The following is a 27,879-nucleotide window of genomic DNA, read 5'->3' as shown; positions in this document are numbered from 1 at the left end:
GCTATGGGAGTTATAACTTTATCCTGAAATTTTTAATGTCTAATTTGTTGCCCATAGGTTTGTTTTTCTCAGAACTTCTTGTGATGTGGAAGAATGAGAATAATCCATGAGGCTGGTTGTATGTTCAGATGCTGTGCTTCCTTGGGGAGCTAGCAGGGCAGAGTTGACAGGTGGTAATGTGGAAGAAGGAAAGAAGAGCTTGTAGGACACATAAGCATCCTTTGGTTCTGCTGGAAAGGAACAGAAAGCTATCACCTTCTGCTTTTCTAGGGAAGAGGGCTCATGAACTTGCCTTAACTTCTCTGCAAGTTTCGAACAAGAAAAAGGAAGATATTAGTTTTTTTTTTTTTACATGTCCCTTTATATTTGGATCTTCCTCTCTTATTTAGTGGAAAGAGAAAAGGTATTAGGGAGACAAGGAATGAAGGAAAAGAAGTACCTTCCTTTTGTTCACTACTACAATCTACACTATCATCATCCCTTACAGGAATGCCCTCTACTCTGTAATGCTTAAGTCCAATGTTTTGGTGTTGCCTGTTATACTCATGGCATCCTCCACAATACTTGGCATATCTATAACTATTTTACTCAACATTTTATATGAAAATTTTCAAGCAGGGAAATTTGAAAGAATTTTATGTGAACGAACACCAGCATGTCCCCATCTAGATCCTATCGTTAACTCTTCACTATTTTGCTTTAGCATATATCCAGCCAGCCAGCCACCCTCTATCCATCCGTTAATCTCATTTAAAAATTTTTGTTTAAAGTTTATTTATTTGAGAGAGACAGAGACAGAGTGTGTGCATGCAAGTCGGGAAGGGCAGAGAGGGGGAGAGAGAGAATCCTATGCAGGCTCCATGATGTTAGCACAGAGCCCAACACGGGGCTGGATCTCATGAACCGTGATATCATGACCTGAGCTGAAATCAAGAGTTGGAGGAGGCTTTGGGGCTCCTGGGTGGCTCAATTGGTTAAGTGTCTGACTTTGGCTCAGGTCATGATCTCGTGGTTTGTGTGTTGGAGCCCCGCATCGGGCTCTGGGCTGACAGTTCAGAGCCTGGAACCTGCTTCAAATTCTGTGTTTCCCTCTGTCTCCGCCCCTCCCCCACTCATGCTTTGTCACTGTTTCCCTCTTAAGATTAAATAAACATTAAAGAAAAAAAAGAGTCGGATGCTTGACCAACTGAGCCACCCAGGCACACCAATCTCATTTTTAAAATGCATTTCCAAGTTGGGGGTGCCTGAGTGGCTCAGGTGGTTAAGTGTCCCAACCTCGGCTCAGGTCATGATCTCACCGTTCATGAGTTCGAGTCCTGCAACAGGCTCTCTGCTGTCAGTGTGGAGCATGCTTCAGATCCTCGGTCTCCCTCTCTCTTTGACCCTCCCCTGCTTGCTCTTTCTAAAAAAATAAAGTTAAAAAAAAATAAATGCATTTCCAAGCTGCAAATATCATTTTACTTTTCTCTATATACTTCAGCACTCATATAATTAACTCAAGTCGAATATTACAATTTTGTCTCTTTTGAACATATACTGAGATGTACCAATCTTAAATGCAGTAATGAATTTTGACAAATGCATACACCTGTGTAACCCAAGCCCTTTTCATGATACAGAACATTATCCCTCCCTTGGAAAAAGCCTCAGCCCATCCCAGTTAATCTCCATCTTTCCATTGACATTTTCTTTTACCATAAATTAGTTTTGCCTGTCCTAGAACTTCATATAAACAGCTTCATACAGTTTGTAGTCTTCTGTGTCCGGCTTCTGTCAAAATGATATTTTTGAGATCATCCATGTTGCTTCATGTAACGTAGTTCTCAAGTAATATTGATTTGCTGATTTTTATCACCGTGTTGAGGGACTTAAGTTGATCAAATGTATTTACATACAATTATAGCTTGAGTATCTTTTTTTAAAGATGCGTTTTTTAAAGTTTATTTAAGAAAGAGAAAGAGCGTGTGCGTGGGGTAGAGAGAGGGACAGAGAGAGAATCCTAAACAGGCTCACACCTTCAGCACAGAGCACGGCGTGGGGCTCAAACCCACGAACCATGAGATCATGACCTGAGTTGAAATCAAGAGTCGGATGCTTGAGCAACTGAGCCACCCAGGCACCCCTTGAATGTCTTTTATTAAGCCTTAGTGGGGGGGAGTTGTTCAGGACTGCTGTTTGTTGATGGCTTGGTAAAATAGGGCAAGTTTTGTGGAAAAAAGTAAAATGAGGCACCTTTTTAAAATTAAAGATACCTAATGATGGTTATGATTTGAGCCCATGAGAGCACCCAGGCCAGACAGCCACTGACCACAAACCTCTCCCCTTTTTACAGGTGTAGGTGTAATGGCTAACCATGGCACTTTCCACAGGAACATTTTTCTGGAATGTTCACTTGCTATACCCAAAGGCAGGATGTGACTTGGCCAAGAGGGAATCTGTGTGCTTGCGTTCTTTCCACAGTAGTTCCCCGTTCTTCAGAAAGGGAGGCTGAGAGCTGGCTGCGAGGAAGTGGAGGGCAGAACTTCCACTCGATGTCTGCTGCTGCAAACGTGACTGGCTTTTTGGGGGAGTACCAATTAGTTGGAAGAGTCCCAACAGAAAATTTTCAAAAGAATCCCCGCTAGCCCACAACTGTCTTCTCTAAACGTAGGTCCCCAAGCTCAAGAAGGGTGGGGGACACTGTGCTCTTTGGCATGAGAATTTTGTGTTTATTAGTGATTTCACATTTATGTTAGGGTTAATCAGAGAGTTTCAGCCCTTCAGAAATCTATGTGCTCTTTCTCAGTAGACAAGGGGGCTAAACTCAGCTGTGGCCTGACGTTGATCCCGGCTTACATGCAGTCCGGATTACTACCTGGAGGCACCTGAAATCTGAGGTAGCTCTTTCAGGTTAACCCAGGTGCTGGATCTAAACTCTTCAACTGAAGGCCTCGGCCTCCTTCCCAAGGCCTGTGTGAGGGACAAGCCATGGGGCACAGGATTAAAACAGGTTCAGACATGGAGAACTCCAAGGAGTGTGCAGTTTAAGACCTCATCAGCCTTCGTGAATTGTTCTTCCCAACACAAGCATTTTGCTTTTAAACCATTACTTAGCACCCCAACAGGACATTGGGGAGTAGAGGGGAGGACGAAGATAGGGGGTAGAGGAGACTGGTTTGTTTGCAAACTTTGGTGAGAAAAGTCTAGATGCAATTATACTGGACAACTGAATGCCTTGTATTTAGGATGATTGCAGGGACTGGTGCACATGAAGACAAAATGCCCAAGTTACTACTGCCTATGCCAGCTGCAAATTTGTTCTGCTCTTAGATATGTCCCTTCCAAAATATGGATTATCTCACCAATGATCATCAAGATGGGACATACTACCATTAAGAAGGTACCTTTCTTAGGAGTATTTCCTGGGTGGCTAAAATGCCAAGATTGCTAAACCACCCTTGGTGGCTTTCAACCAATGTAAAGAGGTCAGCTGGCTGCTTTATTCCCCAGCGTGATGAGATCTGGCACCAAAATTATTGTCCATTTGAGCCACCCATTAAAAGCAGTAAATAACCACACTTTACCCAACCTTTTATGCTCTCATAACTCGGTATATTGGAAACTATTTTCTCTTGACCCATTACAAGCCTTCATACCCCACAGCTCCAGAGGGCTCAAACCACGATCCTGCTCCTTAATAGTCACGCTTTTCCGCAGAACATGTAAGAGCCAAAACCTTGTCTACCTTTCAGTAGGAATCAAGTTGTTCCCTAAAGAGGTCCCGTCAAACGTAGTAGCAGGTCCACTGTGAGACGGGTTGGCAGAGGCTTTGTCCAACCCCCAGGTTTCCTTTGACCTTGGTTATGACCAGGAGTATCGCTGTTAATTGCGAGGCTCGCCTCAAGGTGGAAAATAGCATCCCTTTCCACTGCCATCCCCAAAGAAGCCAAGTTCTGCTGCTGGGCGATGGCGGTGAGACGGACCCTTCCAGGCTCTTCTCTCGCCACCCAGAGAGCTGCTCGGAGGCCGCCTACAGGTGCAATCCCAGCACTGCGGCCTGGGCAGCGGGACCAGCCGGGTGTGAGCCCAAGCCCATCAGCATCTCCCTCAGCCCCTCCCCAAACCTGAGCAGACCCCAGTGTGTCCGTCGCCCTCCCCCACTCGGTTTCCCCTAGCCTCCGCCCTGGCACGGTTTGTAAGGGAAGCTGCCAGCCCTCCGGGACTTCGCAGACTTGGATCGGGGAGGGGGTGGGGCGCGACCGAGGCTTCCCCTCGAATCTGCGGCAAGCCTGGCTCCGGGAAAGTTTTTCAAAGTTCCCAGCAGCGCCTGCCCAGGTCGCCTCCGCCGGGCGAGCAGACGGCGGCAAGCACGCCAGCCTCGCCGCCGCCGCCTCTGCCACTACTGCTGCCAGCAGCGCGCTCTGGGCGGCTCGCTTGCTCGCGGGAAGCGGGCCGGGCTCCCGGCGGGCAGGCCCTCCTCCTGGGGCAAAAGCCGCAGCTGACGCAGGCGGCTTGGAAGGCGGAAGCTGTCCCGCTCCGACCGCTCAGGCAGCGCCGCGGCGCCTACACCTGGGGCCTCCACCGGCGGGCACACAGCCCGACCCGAGGAGTCCGAGGGGGCTCGTGGCCATCTACATGGCCCTGCGCGTCCCTGAGCAGCGGGCCCTACCAAGTTCCTCGCCGCACCCTGCCCCCCTTCCCGCCTGGTCCAAAGATCCTGAGGACGAGGGTGTGCGCTGGGCCCTGCGACGTCTAGGTCTTATCACACGTCGCTAAGCCCCCCAGCCCCTTCCAATGTTCCTCCCAGTACTCCCCCTCCCCATCAACCGGAGGGAAGGGGCGTGTCTTTTTCACGACACGCCCCCTCATGAATATTAATAAGCGCGCATGCGCCAGCCCCGCGCGCTGGGTAGAGGTGGCCAGCCCGGGCCGCTGCTCTCAGACGGGCTCTCCGAGTCCTTCTCCGAGAGCCGGGCGGGCACGCGTCATTGTGTTACCTGCGGCCGGCCCGCGAGCTGGGCTCGTTTTTTTTTTTTTTCTCCCCTCCCTCTCTCCTTTCTAAGCAGCTGATCTGAAAGGGAATAAAAGGCTGCGCATAATCATAATAATAAAAGAAGGGGAGCGCGAGAGAAGGAAAGAAAGCCGGGAGGTGGAAGAGGAGGGGGAGCGCCTCAAAGAAGCGATCAGAATAATAAAAGGAGGCCGGGCCCTTTGCCTTCTGGAACGCGCCGCTCTTGAAAGAGCTTTTGAAAAGTGGTGTTGTTTTCCAGTCGTGCATGCTCCAATCGGCGGAGTATATTAGAGCCGGGACGCGGCGGCCGCAGGGGCAGCGGCGACGGCAGCACCGGCGGCAGCACCGGTCGGAGCACCAGCGCGAGCAGCAGCGGCGGCGTCCCGAGTGCCCGCGGCGCGCGGCGCAGCGATGCGGTCCCCACGGACGCGCGGCCGGCCCGGGCGCCCCCTGAGCCTCCTGCTCGCCCTGCTCTGCGCCCTGCGAGCCAAGGTAGGAGCCCGCCGGGCCTCCCTCCCGGCCCGCCCTCTCCTTTTCCTCGCAGCGCCCTGGACGCCTGCGGTTGGGCGCCTGGAACGGGCTCGGGGGCCCTCGGGCGTTCGGCTTCCCCGCCGGGTCCCTGCGCCTGAGAGGCTGCACCAGGGCTGGGGGAGCCTCCGGCCTCCTAAATGTATCCTCCCGGCGGGGCAGGGGGCTGCGTTCTCACCGCTCTTCTCCCCGGGGGCAGTCGTCGGATTTCTCCTGCACTCGTGCATTTTTTGTACGGGAATCACGTCTAGTCCTTGCACTCAGTTTTGCAAAATTATTTTCACTTGGCGCGGAGGGCTCGTCGGGGCGGGCGGGGAGGGAGTCGCTACTTCCACCCTCGAAGAAAACAACTTTCCCCTGCGCTGACCTCCCTCCCTCCCTCGCCGGCAGGTGTGCGGGGCCTCCGGCCAGTTTGAATTGGAGATCCTGTCCATGCAGAACGTGAACGGGGAGCTGCAGAACGGGAACTGCTGCGGCGGCGTCCGGAACCCGGGGGACCGCAAGTGCTCCCACGACGAGTGTGACACGTATTTCAAAGTGTGCCTCAAGGAGTACCAGTCCCGCGTCACGGCCGGGGGGCCCTGCAGCTTCGGCTCGGGCTCCACTCCTGTCATCGGGGGCAACACCTTCAATCTCAAGGCCAGTCGTGGCAACGAACGCAACCGCATCGTGCTGCCTTTCAGTTTCGCGTGGCCGGTGAGTGGGCTACGCGGTGAGGGAGGCCCGCCGAGGTCCGTACCCACGCGCCTCTCTCTTGCGAGAGGGATTTAAAGGACCTTGGCTTGAAACTCCGAGCTAACTGGAAAAGTCTGGTGGGGTGGGGTGTTGGGCAGCCGAGACTATATAGTTACTTATCAGCAGGCCCTATCTTCGTGGCTTTTTTGCTAAGCGCCCAAAAGTGGGGAGCCCACAGAGGTTTGTGGGGCAAAGCTCCCAGGAAGTCTGGTTTAAACTTGCAACTAACACGAAGGCCCTAGAGTGACCCCGCCCCGAGCTAGGAGTTCAATATAGATGATCTTTGCTTAACCAATTAAACCTGATGCGCCATGGAAGGCGACGCGGCGCAGTTCTGGCCTTCGAACGCCGTCCAAATCGGCACCCTCCCCTTTCTCGTGAGCGGCTGGGAGGGCGGGCGTGTCCTTCCTGGAGGGTGTGGGGGAGCCCGTTTCCCGCTGCTCCCCGGGAGATTTGGGGCGTGCGGGGACGCGCTCTGGGCTGAATGTAAGGGGTCGGGGGCGGCTGCCGCAGAGACGGGTGGGGGGTTGGGGGGTGTCTCCAAGCCGCGCCTGGAGCTGTGAACCCGAGAGCCTCCGCCCCCTGCCGGCCCCTTCCTGCCCTCGCCCCCGCGCGGTGTAGCCGTTGTGGCCTCACTTCCAGCGGTTCCCGGGCTCTGGAACCAGCTGTGTTTGCAAACTTCCCGGGGAAGGGCGGGGGTACGCCCTCGTCCGGCGGCGCCCGGCCCCCGCTAGCCTCCGGGGGCGTGTCAAGGCCTGGAAGTGGGGGGGGCCTGTTAGAGGCGGCCGCTGAGAGTGCGAGTGCGTGGACCCCCGCCCCGGTGCAGCTAGGCCAGCCAGCCGACTCTGCAACGAGGCCCTTGCAACATCCCAAATTGGGTAGAAGGAAGATGAGTGTGATTGCAGAAGGGGAGGAAAGGGGAAAATGCTCGTGCCCTCTGCTCAGCTCCAGCTGTCCGGGAGGTGTGGCTCATAGCCAGGACTGGGGCTTGGCCTAGTCTGTGAGGGTGGGTGTCGAGGTGGAGGGGGGGAGGGGAGGGGAGGGGTGCTCAATGCCCAGGGGAATACTCTCCACCACGTGCTGTCTTGGGGTGCACTCTGCTGCCTCCTACCCGCAGGCTGGGGCTGTGATTCGCATCCCTGGGAGGGGATGGAAAGGGAGGGTACTTTGGTGAATGCGTGCCGTGCCGGTGTGTGGGTGTATCTTGGGGTGGCTCTCAAGGCCCACATTTCCTGGAGCTGGCGTTATAAAGTGCCCTCTGCCATGGATGAGATAAGACAGTTATCAGAAACATGCCATTAAAAGGGGCTTATAAAAACCTGTGGTATGTGGAGTTCTCTGAGAACCGAGGGCCGCCTCATCTGTTGCTGGATTTCAATTTTACAAAGAGTGTTTATCTTGTTTGTTAATCCCCTACTAGGGAGAACTTTAAAGAGGCTGGCCATTTTCTAATCTGACTGGGCCTAAGTTAACTGTGAATACTGACCGCCCTTGAACTTGTGTTTGGAGTTTAGGGGGAAGGGGCCTGCAGGTGGTTCCACCCTCCTGAGGATCAGTTCGGAGCCCCTTGCGTTTCACAAGACCATAAAAGGAATCTTATTAGTGATGTGGAAAAGCTGCAGGCCTGGCTGAGGCTCACTTTGGAGAGTAGGGTCAGAGGACCGCTTGGATGAGAACAAGGAGCCGTGCTCCCCCACGCCTACCTTTGGAAAGTGACCTAGGTGTGTGTCTGTCCCCATTTGACACTTGGCAGAGCCCTAGATGGGGAATGAGCAGGAAGCCGTGTGTGGGGCAGGGAGACGATTGATTTGCTGGTGCTCTTCTGTGGTTTCAGGGCCCACGGGTCACCAACCATGAAATAGACTCTCGGCTTTTCTAGAATGGGGAGAACGCTGGGGCTACACTGAGTGTGGTTCTTTTGAAGTTGGGCCAAGTGCATGTATCACTCATAAATGAGTCTCCACCCTGCCCCCCTAAAAGGCCTGCTGTGAAACATAAGCTTTACTTCCCAAGAGAAAGTGGAGTTTAGGTGTATTGTTTTAGTTTATTTTCTCGAGTGTGGTTGGAGAAACACCACAGTCTGTAACTTTCAAGAATGATTCCAGGGTGAGTGTTAAGTGAAGTGAAAGCACTTAGGTATTGACGTAGTTAGTGCAGCTTCGTTCAGTTTGGCAATTAAATATTAATAAGCGTGTCTATCTAGAACTGACTTTCTTGAATAGGTAAAAACTGAACTTGGTACAAAATTCAATATGGAAAGACAATATGGTCTTTAAAAAAACAAAACAAAACAAAACCGCCTTGGACTTCCAGCCACTTGAGCCCCTGACCCTACAATTAGTTACTGTCCACATGAGTCCTCCCAAATGTGTGGACAGTGGGAGAATCCTGGTTCGTGGTGCACAGTAGGTCAGTTTGGAAGGTGGTGTAATTCATGTCTTTTGTTTGGGATTATGACCCCAATCAAATAACTGTTCGTGCTCTAGAGAGGAAGAAGAGGAAATAATTTGGCCACATTTGAAATCTAGTCCACATTCCAGTGTCCATGTGGGAGGCTCTGTAGAGGTGGGCCTGCCCATCGGATACTATCTGATTATGTTCCATTTGATGTCTGCTGCCCCAGCTCCAGGCCTGTGGTTCTCATCTGTGGCTTCTAATCCCCGTTCCAGTGCTGCTCACAGGGTCTTGACTTGAAGCAACTGGCCTGATTTATGACCCTCCAATCAGGGGGACCTAGTGATGATAACATACATTATGGAAGGTAGTTGGGCTCAACGGGACGTGATTTTGGGAATAACCATTTATAAATCAATGAAATGGTTAGGTCGTGCCTCCCCAAATTAGTGCTGAATCCCAGTGGTACCTGCTTAATAAGAATACATTAATGAAGTTACTACTAACCAGCCCCAAAAGGTTTTTAGGAACTCCAGAACCCCAGTTTGCTGTATTGATCCATTGCAGACCCTGCAGTGAACTGAATCTAGAGAAACTTTGGGGGAAGTGGTTGAGATGTCTGTTCCTTTGGCGTCCTATTTAAATGCCATTGACAGTGATAAAAGGCTTGCTGGGAGCAGCTGAATTTTTCAGGAAAATCCAATGAAGTGTGTTTCTTGCATACCAGAGTGATGCCAACTTTGGTCTCCTTTATACTTAAGGCCTGATTGAGCAACTGCCAGGGGTTTGGGTAAATCAGATGTCACAAGGTTAATCACAGAATGTAATTGACAATATCCTTGCCTTTATGCCCTCTGTTGTGTTTCCTGGACCCTGAGCCTCTGTAGGTGTGGTGTGGACACGCAGAAGGTGGAGGGATGGGGTTCTCATTTGAACTGGCTCCTTTCTACAGCCAGTGTGTGCAACCCATGTGGCCATATCATGCATGCATGCATGCAAACGGCACATGTGAGTATAAGGGCTTGGAGCAAGGGATTTCCTTATGTGGAGAAAACCTCTTCTGCTCCCAGACACCTATGTCAAAGTGATGAAATGACAGGTCTGTATTGCAAAACCAGGCTTGGGGGAAAGTAGAGCTGCACTCACTTTGTGCTAAGTGTCTTCAGAGTGACTGCTCCCCACATGAAATCCTTCTGCAAGGTACTTGGGTTTTAATTTTTTTTTTCTTCTCTAGGTGTAAACTTCTCTGTGTTTTCTTCCTCCTTGTTGTGTTGTTTCTTAGCAACTTATTCAAACCTCCAGTACTTACAGGAGTTTGCAGCCCACCAACTCCACACCCATAATTCTACAGGGACTCCAAACATTTGTAGAGAACAGTGAAGCTTTTGGCATCAAGGCTGTTGAGGAGCTGGATGGATAAGGAGGAGTGGCAGCAGCCACTTTCAGGCATGTCCTCTCCCTGGAATCAGTGCTCTGAATACTGTGTAAAATCTTTATAGCGAAGAGTGGTAAGGGACCCTTTGGATAGAAGGCACGTGGAAGGTTTAGCCTGGTGGACAAAATGTTGTTCATGAAAAAATGAAGCCAAGGCAACAAAGATCATGTTCCTGATCTGAAAACAAGAATGTAAACAGAGGCCTTGACTGGGTTCATAGCAGCCACCAGCCCATTGTAAAGGCCAGAACTTGGTTCCAATGTCAGGCTTTTCAAGATTAGTTACAATGTAAGAATGCATAATATCTGGATGTGCATACAATGAGCATGATAATCCATAAAAGCAAAAGTTCCTGAGCATTCCCCCCCGCCTTGGTAAACTTCTATAAGCATGTTCCTTCCCCTACCTATTAACCCCCTAGGTTAGGTTCTGAGCTGAGAGAAGTGACACTTGGTTCCAGCTTTTAAATATACTTAAAAAAAAAAACTAGAACAGAATAAGTTGAACCAATTTTTCAACTTGAGGAAGATGTGTTAGGATGTGATGATTCTCATGTTTTCTAGGATGGTAGCAGAGGCGGGGATAGGGTTTTGCATTCAGAAATGTTCCACCTTTCTCTTGGCTCGTGATGCCGAGTGGCTGTGTTGTGATTTCCTTGCTGGTTTCTGATCATTGCATGGACTGCCCTACCCCTGTGGCCCTTGTTTTTACGGGGCCGGCGACATTTGTCACTGGTGTGGTGCATGTACAGGGAAGAAATTGTGCAGCATGGCTCCCAGTGGTTAAAAGTGGTACAATAAATAGTCCAACATTCAGAGTCCTCTACCAGCTCAGCCCAGTTTTTGTGCACTTTTGGTAAATAAGTAGAAAGGCTTCTTGTTCAGGCTTGCTCTGTGTGAACCGGACGGTTGTGCTTGGCTGGTTTCTCGGTATTCTATCTATTAACCTCGCCACCCTTTTGTAACTGGTGCATTTAATTATCAGTGGGATGCTTTTCAAACAGGTAAGGGTAATGATGGGAAAGGGGGTGGGGGCATCTCATTGAGCCTCTCCAATCTGGATATGAGCTTTGGGGCCCACTCGGTGAGTCTTTGAGGTGGGCTTTCATGAGAAAATTGCCCTTTGTAACCAGATCGGACTCTATTGAAATGTCAAGCCCTGCACACTGAATTGCTGTCTATGGCTGAAGTTGTCTTGGCTTGGATGCTGTGGGGAAGTTGTCCTTTCTTCAGGCCCTCCCCTCACCACCGCCCTGTGACACGTGAATTTTTCGTGCGAGCGTGCGTGTGCCCACACATGCGATCTCTGAAGCCTTTATTTGGTATGTTTGTGACTGGAATATTTTATACTGTGGCCACCCAGACGCAGGCAGGACAATAGTGTGGCCGAATTGACTGAAATGAGGATTACAGAGAATAATGCGGCCTCTCCAAAAATACTGCTAATACAGGGCCTGCGACAGGAAGCGACAGTTGAGTCAGCAGAGTACAGGGCCCCAGACAAACCCGGGGGCCGACTGACTCGCACAATGGCCCCCTGGGCACATCGGGCATTCCCAGGGTGTGCGCTCCTCGGCCGCCTGTCGCGGTGGCCTGGGGTTTTGGACGCCGCACGCGTGCCGTTTGGATGGCGGTTTGTTTGTGTCCGTCAGCTTGGCAGGAATGGAAGCAGCCTCTTCTCAGGGCTTGGTTTGGCTGCCGCTGTTGCCAGGAAAAGGAAGCTCCCAGCTGCCAACACAATTACCTTTGTTTCTTACATCCCCCTTCTTAATGTGGCAATTAAGTGCTTACCACTCTGCCCGGTGCCAAGGTAACCACCGAGGAGTCAGATGGGCGCAGAACACAGCCCTCCCGCAGCCACGGTGCCCGGGGCGGGAAGAGGCCCTTGGGATCCTGGTATGCCTTGGGATTTCGAAGTTGGGGCCCTCCTTTAGGTAAAAGGCTGCGGAAGTCCTTCTGAAAGCTGGCTGTCCCTCTTTCCTGCTGCACGAGAATAAGAACCAGCCACTGTTGCCAGCATCCCCTGGGCCTGGAGGTGGGAAGGGGCACAGGCCCAGGCTGAAGTTGTGTTAGCTGCCCATCCCTCCTGCTTTGCCCCCAGGCTGTTGTTCTGGGGAGATTGAAGAGAAGAGATGAAAGCAAGGGGATTCTTCTAGTCTTACTTTTGTAGTTTGAAACCAAGAAAAATCCCGGTATTTGCTATTTGTGATTCTCGTGGGTGGTATTTTCATAGGAGCTTGAGTCGGAACACTTGCCCATCATCTGGCCTGGCACCCCCTCCCCAAGCCATTGGTGGGGGATGCCCAGTGAGTTGGCCTCCGCTGTCGGGGGAGGGGGTCAGATTTGCAGTGACAAATTGGGCGTGACAAGATCATAGCAGATTACATCTGATTTTTGGCCTGGTACTGGCCTCATAGGAGGTATAAAGTGTGTGCATGGTCTGGATCTTGGAGTCTGGAAGTATATTCTGGGATGTACAGAGGTCAAGCGTGGGCCTGGGAAAAATTAAAGTTCCTAGCAAGTAATAATCATTACCAAATTATCTTGATTGTTGATCTATAGTGTGGGGATGGAGTGGGAGGTAAGAGGGCCTCCTAATAGGGGCCTTGGAGGGAATCCTTTCTTCTGAAGGCTGGGTGGGAGGAATCCTCCTGCTCCAGGAGGTGAGGCCCAGAACCATAAGTCCTTCTCCGAAACCAGAAAGAGAGATGGCCCAGGGCTTTTTCTTTCTTTTTTGGCAAGGCCTCGTTGCCAGTGCTGCAGCCCCCAGCCCAAACCCCATGTCCACCACCAAGAAGGCAGTTCACGGAAGATCAGGACACTCCCTGTCCAGAACTCTGTGCCACCCAACCCTCAGGGTTGTGTGGTGTTGGTCAGCAACTCCTGAGGTCTCACCAGTTCTGGTGAGGATGAGCCAGGTACACAGCTTGGTCTTCCAGGTTCTTGTGCAAGTTTGAAGGATGCTGCCTTCTTTGAGCATTCCTTAAGCAGGGTTAAGACTGTCATGCCAGCTCAGTCCCGGCACGCCTTCTCCTTTCTGTGGGGTTTGTGGATGTTAGGTGTTTAGTGCTTGTGCAAGTCTGTCAGAAATGTGGATATCAATGCATTTAATCAGGATTAATTACAACAATACGTGGAAATGTAGAACGTGGGTCTCAACATGGCCAGCAAACGAAGGGCTTAATTATACAGAATACACATCTGGCCTCATTTGGATTTGGCTCTCACCTCCAATCAGTAGAGAAATGTAATTTCTTGCTGCTCTCAGGGAAGAGTCCTGTAATTTGTAGGAAGTCCCAGGAAACTTAAGAGGCTGTAAATAAGATGTAACTTTGACTAATAAAATATTAACGATGACAACAATGAATTTGGACCCGTGGCCACCAAACAGGAGAGGGCTGGGTATGTGCCCCGGCTTGCCTGGTTTTGCTTGCTTTTCAGAGCATTTTCCCACAGTTATCAGTGAACGAAATGGAATCCGGCTCGGCTTTGAGTATGAAACATATTTCGGCTGAATTCCAAAGCAGGGTCTATCACAAGATATTTTTATATTCAGAGACGGCATGCTGTGTCTCTGAGCAGTAAGCTTGTCTAGAGTTATGAATGAAGCTCTTTTTTTTTTTTTTTTTTTTTTTTTTTTTTTTTTCTCTCGTGTTCCATTTTTGCCTTCACCTTGTGGGTGCCTTCTCATGGTGGCTGTGTGTCTGGTGGCACGGGATTATTTGAGAAATGCACACTATTTCCGATGCATTGGTATCTGACAGTGACAGCTCAGGGACACGGAGGAAGGGCTCATGTGCTCCCCCCAACCCCCATCTATTTCTCCAGCTTCAAGATAGCAGGTTTATTTAAACCCTGCTGTTTTGTGAGACTGACCTCATTCTAAATTACAAATGAAGATTTGAGTAAAAGCGGGAATTTGCTAATGGCTTGGATTTGGGGGGGAGGTAGAATTCTGAGATAAACCTGGAAGATAAAAGGTGCCTTCAGTATAATAGCTGGCATCCTGCCAGTGTCCAGGGAATTTGTTTAGTTAGTGGACTCTGATTATTCCTGGAATGTTAGATCTTATTGACAGATAAGTCCGTCAATAGCTATAACCCATGGGTGTGTGATTATTTCTCCCTTTTGTACTCTGGTCCCCAGAGTCTGCCCCCTAAACACCCCAAGTTAGGTCACCGCCTTTGTCTTAGTCTCTTTGCACCTACCCCCTCCTGCTTCCTAGAGTCACCTGATACTTGTGGGAGCCGAGATGGTCTCACACAGACAGGGCTTTCAAAGGGGTTCTGAAAAGGAAAAGGGGGCCTCCCTAGGGACTGCCCCACCAGGGCCCAAAGTGTAACCTTAGCAATAGCCAGCCCTCCTCACTGGATGAGGGGGCCTCCCCTCCCCCGGTACAAATACCTGGTTAGGTTAGCTTAGAATAAATTCTTTGTGTGTTTTTCTCATGCACTGGAGTTAGGGTCTGGAAAGTTTTGGAAAACCGTATAGCATTCACATATAGGGAGGTGGTATTTCCTCATGATGACTTTGGGCTGCTTGCGTACAACGGCCCTGACTGACCACTGTGGGCCCCCACCAGGTGAAAGCATCAACCTGAGGGTGGGTGCCAGGGAGGGGAGTTGGGTGACCTCCATTCCACAGCAAACAGAGTTGTCACTTTGGCTTTGTGGTTCTGTTTGGCAGAGTGTGTGGGGAGGCCAAGCAAGGTAGACATTTGGGCCCTGACCTCTATTTCTGAATACTAAGCTGTTGTTTATCTGTGTTGCAGAGGTCCTACACTTTGCTCGTGGAGGCGTGGGATTCCAGCAATGACACTCTCCGTAAGTATCACAGCAAGGGGCTTTTCTCTGGGTGCGTCTTTGTGGAAGCACAGTGCTTGGAGTACAGCAGTGTCAGAGCTGAATCTGTCTCCTGAATGCGTCAGAGGACTCATACCACTCCCCGCTGTCTGCCCCCTGTGTCCCTACCCCAGGGCCCATACTCCAGGGCAGACTGCTCCATGGAGTCTTTTCCATAACCTTCCCAGAACGTTCGCTTGGAACATTAAGTGGCCAAGACAGATTCCCTGTTAACTCAGTCCCTGACTAAGGGACCTAGATTATCGTTGGGATAGAGATCTTAATGGTTTTACAACGTTAAAACCTTGTAGACTGCTAAAGGATCAAAGTGGTGACTTTTTAAAAGTCCATTTAAACTTTAAGTGAGTGTTTAATCTCTCATCGGAAAGATAAAGCCTGCGGAGGTGGCGCTGGGCTCTAAATCTAAAGGCCGACCTTGAATTTCACTTGGTGGGCAGGTGAGCTTCTAGGCAGTCAGGGTTTCTTTCCCACACTGTGCACCACAGACCTTTCATTGAAGTGGAATCCCAGAGCCTCACAGGTACCACACCTGCCTGGCCCCTTCTGAAAGATGACTGTTTCAGTGCAGGCTGCTTTTTCAGAGCTTCGAGGGGTGGCTTTTGGTGGGGAAGCCACTGAGGCTGTGTCTGGAACTGGCAGCAGCCTGGCTTATAAAGTGTAGTCTTTGCTCCTTACATGTAACTTAAAAGTGTTTTCTCTCACCTGCAGTAACTGTGCATTCCGTTTTTGCTGGGAGGATCGTCCTGGGAAAATGTGATTCACGTTGAAATCCCTTAGTCTGCGCGGGAGGAAGGGTTGATCCAACATTTTGTCTTTGCCCTCCATTCTCTGAATGTCTCATCCCTTTTGCTTCTCTAACTCACCTTTTCTTTGTGGTTTTTTTTTTCTTTTGTTTGTTTTATTTGGGGTTTTTTTGTTTGTTTTTGCTGCTGCTAATATTTCCCCTCATTTTCTCATCATGTTTTGTTTTTTTTTTTTAATTGAATCTGAGAATGGTGCATGCCCAGAGTGGGCACATTGGAGGCTTGGTACCTGCTAGGCTGCTTCAGGCTGCATATGGCTTGTTGGGCCACTGGGGGCCACATAGCCCTTGCTGAGCCCTGGTGAGCCAGAGGCTCCTGGCCATTTGGATCCCCCTTCTTGCTCTGACATCCAAAACCCAGATCTGTGGCCTTCCTCTCCGAGGGGCACCCCTGTCCCACTGTGGTGTGGTAGGAGGGGAGGGTGGTAACCAGCCTTGGTTGTGGGTCATATGACCAGTCAGGGTCACAGACACCGTTTTGTTCTCTCCTCCCTCCCCACAACACAAACGTTGGGTGTTGTGTCACTGTGACCTGGTCACAATGGTAACTAAGCATGGGAAAGACTCAGAGCTGGGGAGGGAGGGAAATAGACCAGAGAGCCTCTGGTGCACATGTGGTCCTCTTTTCCCTTCCCTTTTGGATGTTAGAACAGTCTGATAAAGTGAACATCCTTGAGATCCTGGCTCATGGTAAGAGCTGGATCAGGACACTGACCCTCTAGCACCTACAGGGCCCTTCCTGGGCCTTCCATCACCCCACAGGTCAGGTAGCTGTGCCCCTGGGAAGCGGATGCCCATCTAGAGCTGCCCATGGTTGTCTACATTTCAGGGTGGCCCTGGTTTTGGATTCTGGGGCATCTCCTCGCTGGGGAGAGAGTAACTAAGTCCATGGAACAGCACAAGAAGGGCTTAGGGCAGGGATAAAGAACTTCAGACCTCTACCCTTGAAGAAAGGAATGGCCACAAAGTCATGGAATGCCCAGTACATGCAGGTGACTGGAACTCCCTTTGTGAACCGGAGAGGAGGAAATGCTTTATCCACTTGTTTATTCAGCGTCTCTTTTTACGATGCTTCCAAGGGATCTTGAATTCACATTCAGAAACAAATTTGGCATCTTCTCTCTTCAGATGAGGTCCTGCCTAGGGCCCTTCATGGATGACTGGCACCGGCATTTTAACACGTAGAACCATGAGCCAGAAATCTGGAAGACACCCTGTGTACCTCCCTTTCTAAGGGAGCATCCATAGCATCCATATCTAATCCACCTCCACATTCTGAAAATCTCTCCAACAGTTCACTGGAATCCTGCCACCTCTCGCCACATCCCCTGCCACTGTCCTGGTCCAAGTCCCCATCTGCTAACACCTGAACTCCTACACTAGTGACCACATTAGTCCATCCATATCTACTCCCGTCCACCTCCCATGCTTCCTCCATTCTTCTGCCATCCTGGTCTTTTGAGAGTGTTTCGTTTTTTTTTTTTTTTACCTGAAATATGATCAACATAGTATCTTCTATTAGGTCCTGGTGTACATCTGGATTTGATTCGATTATCATCTTCACTGAGAGCCCCTTGGTGGCTTCCTGATAGTCTTGGGACACATCTCTGTGTGGCCCAAAAGGCCTTGCACAGCCATCTTGTTTCCCTGCTAGCTCCAGCCTGCATGCCACACTGTCCTCTACCTTATCCATATTCTGGTCCTATCCCACCAGTCACCTTTCTGTCCTCAAATGCACCCTCACATTCTGTCTTGCCACAGGGCCTTTGCATGTGCTACTCATGTAGGCTGGAAGGTTTTGCTTATTACTCTCTTCAATCTCTGTCCCTCCCATGGGACTGTACTGCATGAGGGCAGAGGCTAAGGTTGTGTAGCAACCCAGATGGAGTTGGCTACTCTTCGAGGGCCAAACAAGTTGGAGATATCCTGTCTTCAGATTAGAGGCAGAGCCCTGAGGTTTAGGACCGAGAATTCCTTCTCCCATCAGCTCTGCAGAGAGAGCCTGGCCCAGACAAAGCCCAGGTACTGTCTGTGTGTTAGAGAGTGCTGTCTGAGCCTGGCGCTCCTGGCATCAGTCCTCCGAGGTCATTTCCATTATGTTTCAAAACTGTACTACATAAGGGTACAGATTTTTCCTTTTTCTCCTTGTACAGATGGTTTCAGTGTATGGGACTGTTCCCTAGATACGTGAACACAAACCGGCATACTTAGACCAGGTTTTCCTTCTAGCTTCACCATCTTGGCTACGCTCCTGTCTAGTAGGTTTATGGGTTACTGTGGCCTCAGGGTTATGCTCAGACTCACCTCATTACCTCCATGGCCTGCAAGGCTGGGGGGCGGCGGGGCAGGCTTTGTGCTCCACTTTCACACAGCTAAGGTCTCAGGAGGGTCTGTTAATATCCTTCTCCAGTCCTGAAGCTGGACTCCCAAGTGAACTACCCCAGATGCGCTTCTGTGCCCCAAGCTGAGAGGAAGTAGGATTCAGGTGATAGCAGCTTAGAAGAAGCAGGCAGCAAACTGGCTATCTTGTAACCCAAATGCCAGAAAGCATGCCCTAGACGCACCTGACTCCCTGCCTGGGGGCTGCCAGGGAAAATCTGCCACACAGGTGTGAGGTTAGTTCTACAGATCTGTTAGCCACATCGGGGATTCTGAGGATTCTGAAATGATCGTTCTCCCATCTCCTAGAAATGGGAGGAAAGTATACTGAACTACTGGAAACAACCTGTCCGCCTGGGCCTTTAGGATTGCCCCGGACTCCTGTCTCAGTTGTTTGTTGTCGTTACCTGCCTGAGAGATGCTGGAGGCCTTCGAGCCATGTGTTTAAGTAATTCCTTTATGCAGAACTCATAATCACGTGGTAATAGCTTGCTACATTTTCAAATTAAACCAGCAGAGCAAACATACAGTTAATGGAAGGACATTTTTGTCATTCTTTGGCCTGTGTTTATTTGCAAAACTTAATGTTAGTAAAGTGTTATCTGCAAGTGGTTCTGTGTGTGCTGGGGTGTAAGTCTGCAGGTGTGTGGGCTTGTTCAAGGCTTGTCCTGCCCACATGGCAGTTAAACCCAGAGGGTTGACCCTGGAGTGAAGCTGGGAGTCATGTGGATGAAGCCCCCCCCCCACCCCCCGCCCCAGGAGCGCCTCCTTTCTTGGTCACCTGTTGGGTTTGTATAACCTTGTAAATGAGCACAGGCCCTGAGCCTAGAAAAACAGGGGTGTGGGTGGGTAAAAATCACAGACATTGCTAGTAGGTCCTAATACTGTCTCTCCAAGGTGGCCTTGAATTTGACAAGGCGGTGAAGGGTTGGTGTTGGCAGGTTTAAGAAAACAAACAAGACCAGGCTGGGGTGCTTAGTGCCTTGCTTCCTTTTCACAGCCCTCCCCTGGACTCCTGGCACCCAGTGTTTGGATTTATTTTTGTACCTGTCTCTTTTCTGAGACTAGATTATAAGTGACCTCAGGGCAGGGACCACTTCTTATTTCTCTTGAGAGCTGCTTGAGCTCTGGGCATGTTTATTTTCAATGGGCACCTTTTAAAATTTTTTTCTTAATGTTTTTATTTATTTTGAGACAGAGAGAGACAGAGCATGAACGGGGGAGGGGCAGAGAGAGAGGGAGACACAGAATCCGAAGCAGGCTCCAGGCTCTGAGCCATCAGCACAGAGAATGGGCACCTTTTAAAGAGCATGACTCGGCTCAGAAAAACCCTCAGTCTACCTGTCGCTAAACTAGGGTGCGTTACTTTCCCGTGTGCCTTCTGGGCAAAGGTGAAAGGTGAAACGCATCAAGTTTGAGGTATAAGTGCAAGCTTAAAAGGTGGCAAATTTATCACTTCTTAAGAACATAACTCTACCCCTCGGCTCCAATGAAGAGTTTGAAGTAGGCAAAGTCTTTCTAAAGCAAGACACGAAACTCTAAAACCAGAAGAGAAAGATGGCTAACCTTTACCTGGGATAAGGTGCTTTCTAGAATACGTAAAGAGCTTTTGCAAATTGGTATGACCAATAACGCAATAGAAAACTTGGCAGAGGAGAGAAACAGGTTACAGTTCACAGGAACAGATACAAATGGCTTTGTAACCACGTGAAGGGGTGCTCACCATCACTTAATTAAATGCTAATTAAAATAAGAGCTACTTCTCTCCTTATCAGGCAAAGATCAGAAAGTTTGATAGTATATGATGTTGACATTGCTGTTGGGAAACCCAGTTTCCTGTGCAGGGAGAAGGACAGGTTGACGGCATCACTCATGGCTGTTTGGGGTTGTCTGCGGATGGGAGTGATGGGTTGTGCTGTCTTCTGACTCAGCACTCCGTTTCTAGGGTGTCTCTTACTACTAGAACCAGGCACATGGACAGACAGTTTCAAGGATGTTCTTTGTGGCTTTGCTTAATTGTAAAAGGCCAAAATAACCTAAATGCACATATGTGAGGAACTAGGGAAAAATGTATTTCATTTTATTCCCAGATTGTGAACTACTACGCACCCATTAAAAAGGGTAAATAAATGTGTAGGCTTCTGGGGAGGGGGACACACTTCTCATTTTTCTGTCCTTTTGTACCGTTTGAATTTTATACCACATGGGTTTTAGTTATTAAAAGTAGGCAAAATGGTCAGGGAAGAAGGCTCTGATGTGAATGTTAATGCAATCAGTGCTTTTTTTTTTTATTGTTGGTGTGTGTTTGTTTTTTTCCCCCCTGCCTCTAGAGCCTGACAGCATTATTGAAAAGGCTTCTCACTCGGGCATGATAAACCCCAGCAGGCAGTGGCAGACGCTTAAGCAGAACACAGGGATTGCCCACTTCGAGTATCAGATCCGCGTCACCTGTGATGACTATTACTATGGCTTTGGCTGCAATAAGTTCTGCCGACCCAGAGATGACTTCTTTGGACACTATGCCTGCGACCAGAATGGCAACAAAACTTGCATGGAGGGCTGGATGGGCCCCGAATGTAACAAAGGTGTGTGGGCCTGTGCTGGGTGGGTTAATAGGCTGGGAGTGGCTGTCGCTGTTGGTGTCCAGTTCTCTCCGTGCTGGGTCAAGTGGCTGTCTCAGGTAGTGTGGGGTAGGGGGGATATTTGGTCTGTTGTCTAGGCCTGAGGCATAAAGATGCCGAGCACAGAAGATGCTGTTGGTGCCCTCATCCCCGCCCCCACTGCTGAATGTTGGCTGCTAACAGCTCACAGCTGTTTCTTCTCTGGAGCATTGTCCTTGGCCAAACAGCCACTCGCTGCCCCTTCCCTACGCTCACAGTCTGTGAATGACTGGATTGGGGGTACAAAGGCCAGCCCTGCTGGCACTGTGTGCTTCCGTTCACACTCCAGAGCTTCCCCTGGGATCAGGTTGAAGCCAGACTCCAGCTGAGACCCCTGCTCAGCTCCTTCCCTTGCCTCCATCTGCTGCCTTCGGTTCCCTTCTCCTGTACCCAAATCCCTTTCTCAGGCTCTGCTTCTAAGGGAACCTGACCTAAAACAGATGCCACATGGGACAGGGCTAGCTCAGTGCCTGAACCTATGATCCTGTAGGAAATGACAGCCCCTGAGCTCAGGGTGGCCTTACAGCAAGCTTTCACTGTGCATCTGTGGGGGCCGTGGCATTGAGGGGTGGGGGTGAGTGGTGAACGTGAGCTTTCCTACTTGTGTAGAGTTGGGCCCATCCACAGTAGTGCAGGCTTTTAGATGTGCTGTCTGCTGTCCCAGCCCTTCTGCCCAGATTCAGTGAGTTAGTACACAGACACAGATGTTCACAGAATTATCTGTGGTCTTTACCTTTACAAAGCTTCTAATTCACTGCAAATGGGTAAGTCTAGTTGACCAGACTAGGCCCTCACAAAGTTCAATGTCCTCTGCTAATTTCACATAATTTGGTAAATTCTTTCAAGATATACCCAAAAAGGGAGTTTTTGAATTGTGACTAAGGAGTGGGACGAAGAGGAATCTTCAGGTCTTCTGGACTTTTCTTAAATAACTAGAATTTTTAAAGGATGGCATTTCCGGGATCCAGATCAATGAATTGATAAACATATAGTAGTTGGTGTTTTAAAAATCAGTAACAATTACTTAAAAACCATGTGTAGTATTTCTTACCATCTGTTCAAATTTTTTTTCTTTTAATCAAGGAAGCAGAATTGCTTTGTGAGGCTACTTCGCAGAAGTGCCACCAGAGCTGGCCCCCAGATTAGCCTGCCAAATGAAGCCAGCCTGCTTGGCTTTGTTAGTCCCATGGGATTTTTGAGACATCAGGCATTCTAGGGGATGGTGATGTAGGGGTTAAGAAGGCTGGAGCTCATCTGCATGTGCTGGGATGGGACTGAGTGGTTGAGATGAGGAAGGATCACAGCTCCTGTTCTCTTGGAGAGGGTGGGAACTGACAGGGAGCAGGGTAGCTATTGTTTAGACAGACTGGATGAAGATCCCCCTCCCCCATCAACTTGCCTGCATTTTGTTTCTGAGTAGGATCATGTTTTGAAGATCTGCTAGCACGGCCTTGAAGTTTAAAGCTGGATTTGCTATTTGGGCACCTCCCATCTTCCTCTCCTTACAATGGACTTGACATGAGATCTCTTAAAATCGTGGATTTTGTAGGCTTAATGCACTAGGCCATTCTCATGATGGTGGTGGTGCACGAAACCATGTGCTTGACACATCCTTCTGTGTTGTGTTTTTTTACAGCTATTTGCCGACAGGGCTGTAGCCCCAAGCATGGGTCTTGCAAACTCCCAGGTGACTGCAGGTAAATGACTAGACTTATTATCTTTTAATTCTTTAATGCAAGAGAGGGACTGAATTTATTGTGAATACGCCTCTTTTTCTTTGGAGGGCAAGAAAGCTTTAAAAAAAAATTCAAATAGGCACATCCGAAGCTTATTAAATTATACCAGCTGTCTGGTGGAATGTGCACACTTCTCTCTTGGAAAAAAAAAAAAAAACTCTTATGGGCATAGTCAGTGACTTCATGTATTAACTGTTCTGTAAATTGATAACACGTTTTTATAATCTTCCCCTTAAAGTGCTAATGGATGAGATGGAGGGATGTGGGTTTCTTTGAGTCTGTCTCCTCCCCCAACCTTGTTTGCCATCTCCTAGCCCTCCCCCACTTTTCCCATCAATAGGGGACAGCGGAGCATTCTTTAGAATGGGATTAGTACAATCTCCTGGCCCCTTTGCAGGCGGGAGCCGGCCGGTGCTGAGAGGTTAATGGCTGCGCTGGAATCTTGTCAGTTGAGCCTGATGAATGTAGACTTTTGCTGCTGGCCTTTGAAGTCTGTTCTTTTATGGTCCCGGACAATGCAGAAGCCAGAGACCCACCCCGACTGGTTCACGATTACAGTTTTTGGAGCCTTCTTGAAATGTACATTATGCCCATTTAGGAAAGGCTTGCTTCAGGAAATAGTGTTGGTGTCTGTGGCATTTTGACACAATCTCCCACTTTACTCTCCTTCCTCCCAAATCTTCAGGATTAGCAGATTGAGGGTGACACCAAAAGGATCCCTGGGGCCTCTCATTTTTGCCCCAGACGCCACCCTGGTTTGAGCCAAGGGAAGCATATAAAACAATCTAAACCAGTGCATCTCAAACAGATGTTACCTGGGGCTCTTGTTCTAATGCAGAGACTGATTCCATAGGTCTGGGTGGGCCCAAGTCTCTGCATTTCTAACAAGCTCCCCAGTGCTGCTGCTGTTGCTGGTGGGACCGGACTTTGGGAATCACTGCCCCAACCTCAATACTCAAGTCAGAATTCCCTTGAAGTGGCCGGGAACCGTCAAAATTCAGATTCCTGGGTACTGCCCCCCACCTACTGAACCCCAGTCCAGGGGTTGGCCCAAGAATCTGCATTTTGAAGAGCCTACCAAGTGAGTGTATTTTGAGGACTGCCGCTGTACAGAGAATTCTCTGTGGTCTTTACCTTCATGGCTCCACCACGGCATCTGTTCCCCTCCCATGCAGGGGGGACACTGAGCTCTGAGGCTTGACACTGAAGTGAGAACCAAGGCAGCTGGAAGTCCAGTAAAACCAGGCTGACCTGAAATTGTCTCTTCTGACACTTGAGAGAAAAGTTTATTTTCTGGAAGGCTGGGTGGGTTCGCATATGAAGCCCCATGGTGGCAGCTGACGGTAGTATTTAACAGCATTGCTGTCAAAGGTTGAGCAGGAATCCACCTACCTGTGCTCTTCATAATTAAGGGTGTCCTGGAGAAAGTCAGATCAGCAGCGCTATTAGCCACTCTGGGCCTGCTCCGCGTGCAGAGCTCAGATGGATATCAGTGGAGTCCGACCATGATTTCTGCTGCTGTCATCAGAATAGGCATGCTGCTGCGCAGGGGAGGGCCCTCCCAGCCAGAACAACAGGCTTTGTTTCCAGAATTTAGCCCTTTCTCTTTCGAAGTCTCCCCTCCCACTCCCTGCCCAGACACGCACTGGTGCCCTTATTTACTTAAGGTGCGACTTTCCCACACGTCATTTGCATAGTCTCCTCAGCCCATCTTGTTCTGCCTACCTTGAAGGAAAATCAAAACAGAACCTTCCAGCCCAGGAGGTTCAGGTTGTGTCCTGCTCCAGAAATAGCTGAATGGCGAGTTACCCTGTAAGTTGTCTTTTGGATTATGTATTACAGAGGTGTTTTTTTTTGTTTGTTTTTTTGTTTGTTTTTTTTATCCCCACATGAGAAACCTTTACTGGTTTTGTTGTTCCCAAGTAGACTGAGATTTCTTCTCCTGGTTGCACATGCTTGCTTTATTGCAAGCCTGCCAATAATATCAAACTTAATGATGAATCATCATATTGAAGACAGTCACTTCAAATTCTCATGAGAACCTTAATCATAGATTATTTAACTGGGATAACTTTGTGGATGCCTCTTTAGGGTCAGTATTTTTATTTGTTTTCTTTTGAAGTCATCTGTGGCCTCTTGTGGTTTCTTTTTTATGCTTGGGGATCCAGCGCTCATTAATTAAGAGATGAGGTTGGGTCCTCAGCTGCCTCTTCTTGCTTTTATTAGGCAAATGGAAGAGGTGTACTGATCCTTAATTTGGAAGGGAGTAAGAAGACAGTAAGAAATACTGCTATTTCCAAATCAGTTCCCTCTTAATATTTCAAGCTAGGAATATTCATCTTTTACTGAATGAACCCTGCCCCCCCCCCCAACTCCCACGAACTTGAGTGTCCCACTTTCTTAACGAAATTTCTGCCAGATTTTTTTCTTTACTCCTCTGAATGGTCACTTGTCATTTAGACTAATGTTCTGTTTTACATAAAGCCAAATCCTCTGTCTGATTCATTTTAAACCACGCATTCTGGTGGTTCTTTGAACTGGGGTGTGGATGGCTTGTTTGTAGAAGTTAGGAAGTGGTTAGTCAGTGTTCTCAGGGGTTAAGTTGACTCTTGGCCGTGGGTGATTAGCTATTAGCTGGATCCCTATAATTTTCCCATGACAAGGATTTGCTAGCCTGCCTCTAGCTCTCTGGAAACGGAAAGCTTTCCCTTCTTGGGGGTGCTTGTTTTCCAGAGTTACAGCTGAGTGGTTGGGGGTGGGGGAGGGTGGTGGTAGTTCTTCCCTCAGCTTTTCCCAGGTCCTGTTATAGAAATACTCTGCCCATCCCTGTACCAAATTCACCCCACCTTCACCAGGCTTTCCAGGGGCCCCTCCTGTTTGTCACAGCTTGAGTTTTGAGAAGGCAGTTAAAGTTTCCGAGGGCTTGAAACTTGAGGGGCTGGTGGCTGAGACCCTGCCCCTCCTCCACCCCAGGTGAAGGTTTATGTTTGTGTTTTTGTTTGGGGATCAAAGGCACCATTTGGCCTCCGAAGAGTCTGATTAATGAGGCGCTTATAAAGGAAACTCGACTCTATTCCCCAATACTAGATAAACTGGGTTGACCTTTTTTTCTTTTTGCAAAGTGAGAAATAACTATAAAGTGAATTAGCCTAAGCAGCTCCGGTAGTGGGTTGTAAATTATCCATGGGATTGGTTCCAAGTGCTGTTGCCTCCCTCACCCTCCTGCAAAAGTGGGTTCCGAGATCTCAGCCGCCTCTTTGCCAGAGGAGGGTGCCCCCTTCCCCACCCCCCCTTGTGTGATTTCCTAAAGCCTCATCGGGAGGCAGCTTCCTGCCGCACTGGGGTGTCTTGTTGCATTTTTGCGCTCTGGGGTCGTGACTCGCTGTTTAGACAAAGAGCCTGGCCGCTGTGTAAAAGCTGCCAGCAGTGCCGCGTTTAGGAAGACTTTCACATGGCTATTGTCACCCGAGAGTCCTTCCTTCGCCTCCGTAGCCAGCGGGGTCTTGATTTATTCCATGCCCCCACCCTTGCACAGCCTTGTGAGCCTGAGAAGAGAGTGGCTTTGTGAGGGCAGCCCCCGCCGGCCTCTCCCCAGACAGCCCTGCTTTTGTAGGGAGTCGCCTGGGAGGGGACCTTGGCCCAACTACTGAAAATGTTTATTTAGACGGAGCCCCCGCGTAAACCTTGAGAGTCAACTGTCCTATCCCCCAAAATGAAACAAGACAGGAAAGGCCTGGACTTCTTAGCCTTGCCTTTAAATGACGTTGCGTTCCCCAAATGCTCCAAGGACTAAAGCAGAGTGTGCTGTCTGTCTCCAGGTGCCAGTATGGCTGGCAGGGCCTGTACTGTGACAAGTGCATCCCGCACCCGGGGTGCGTCCATGGCACCTGTAACGAGCCCTGGCAGTGCCTCTGTGAGACCAACTGGGGCGGCCAGCTCTGCGACAAAGGTAGGGCCCTTGGGGACTGGATCTTGGGGCAGGACGGGGGCCTTGGGCACAGGAAGACTTAAGGGGTGGGGCAGCCAGAATTGAGTTTTTTACTTTTGTTTTTTTTTTTTTTATTGGCAGGGACTTTTAATTCTGAATTTGTATTTGCTTTTAGTGCTGGGGTTGGGGGTATTTTTTTCTGGTTTTATTTTTTTATTTTTATTTTTTAATGTTTATTTTTGAGAGAAAGCACGAGTGGGGGAGGGGCAGAGAGAAAGGGAGACACAGAATCCGAAGCAGGCTACAGGCTCCGAGCTGTCAGCACAGAGCCTGACGTGAACCCACAAACTGAGATCACGACCTGAGCCAAAGTCAGATGCTTAACTGACTGAGCCACCCAGGTGCACCTTCAGGTTTTATTTTTGAAACAGAAACGGGGTGGGGGTAGGGGTGTAGCTAGAAACATGGCAGGTTAGCAGCCTGTATGGTCTTCTCTGAGCTGCTCCCGTCCTGGGGTCTTTCTTGCAGATCTCAACTACTGTGGGACTCACCAGCCCTGTCTCAACGGGGGAACTTGCAGCAACACAGGTCCTGACAAGTATCAGTGTTCCTGCCCTGAGGGGTATTCAGGACCCAACTGTGAAATCGGTAAGTGGCCCAGGCAGGATGAGACCCCTCCCTACCCTCAGCTTGAGAAAAAAATAACAACACGCTTAAGGACACGTAAAAAGATGAAAATACCCTCCAAAGTGAAGACTGGTTGTCTCAGCAGTTCTGTGGGTCTTTGAAAGTTCCTTTGAGCAGCGCCAGTGTTTGTGATGATGCTGGCTAGCGTGGGGGGTGGGGTGTTGGCCATGCGGCTACCCGGCTCACAGATTCCTTGGCATGTGACTGGAGACACTTAGAGGACTTCCTGTCTCCTGTAGACACAGTGGGCTTATAGCACATGCTTGCTTTCATTTTTTCGAAGCGAGCTTGAGCTGGTGGCCCAGGCGTGGGACTTGGCGGCGGGGAGAGGACGTAGGTAGCGACAAGCGGGAGCCCCTTGCTGACTGCCCTCCTGGTTTTCGCAGCGGAGCACGCCTGCCTGTCTGACCCCTGCCACAACAGGGGCAGCTGCCGGGAGACCTCGCTGGGGTTTGAGTGTGAGTGTTCCCCGGGCTGGACGGGCCCCACGTGTTCCACGAGTAAGTCTGGGTTGTGGCCTGTGTCTTTTCCGGAGGATCAGATACGGGGTTGGGGGCAGGCGCCTGGGCTTGGTTCAAGGTCAGGTCTCAGTGGGAAGGGGTGGATTCTGCCAGCGGTCTGGTGGGGAGTCTGGCTGGGGTTTCTCCGGCCTTTGCGCTGGAAGCCTCCCTGCACCCTCATCCTCCTGCACTAAGTTAGCACATGTGTCTGCTACTGAAGAGCCTTCTCCATGGGAGACCTCCA

At 49.7% G+C, this 27,879-nt stretch overlaps 1 protein-coding gene across 1 annotated transcript in view; it reads left to right on the top strand.

Annotated features, from left to right (window-relative positions):
* Positions 1 to 4,886: 4,886 nt before the first annotated feature.
* JAG1 (jagged canonical Notch ligand 1) overlaps positions 4,887 to 27,879 on the top strand; it is a 36,196-nt gene continuing 13,203 nt past the window's right edge. Inside the window, exons 1-8 of the mRNA XM_045445318.1 lie at positions 4,887 to 5,482; positions 5,909 to 6,214; positions 14,853 to 14,904; positions 20,455 to 20,709; positions 22,421 to 22,481; positions 26,339 to 26,469; positions 26,977 to 27,096; positions 27,522 to 27,635. Of these exons, the coding sequence (XP_045301274.1) occupies positions 5,402 to 5,482; positions 5,909 to 6,214; positions 14,853 to 14,904; positions 20,455 to 20,709; positions 22,421 to 22,481; positions 26,339 to 26,469; positions 26,977 to 27,096; positions 27,522 to 27,635 (1,120 nt within the window). The 5' untranslated portion in view covers positions 4,887 to 5,401. The remainder of the gene's footprint in view (positions 5,483 to 5,908; positions 6,215 to 14,852; positions 14,905 to 20,454; positions 20,710 to 22,420; positions 22,482 to 26,338; positions 26,470 to 26,976; positions 27,097 to 27,521; positions 27,636 to 27,879) is intronic.

This window comes from Leopardus geoffroyi, chromosome A3 (genome assembly GCF_018350155.1).
Source record: "Leopardus geoffroyi isolate Oge1 chromosome A3, O.geoffroyi_Oge1_pat1.0, whole genome shotgun sequence".
Classification (NCBI taxonomy): domain Eukaryota; kingdom Metazoa; phylum Chordata; class Mammalia; order Carnivora; family Felidae; genus Leopardus; species Leopardus geoffroyi.
Note: the sequence above shows the minus strand (reverse complement) of the source record. Positions and strands in the feature narration are given on the sequence as shown.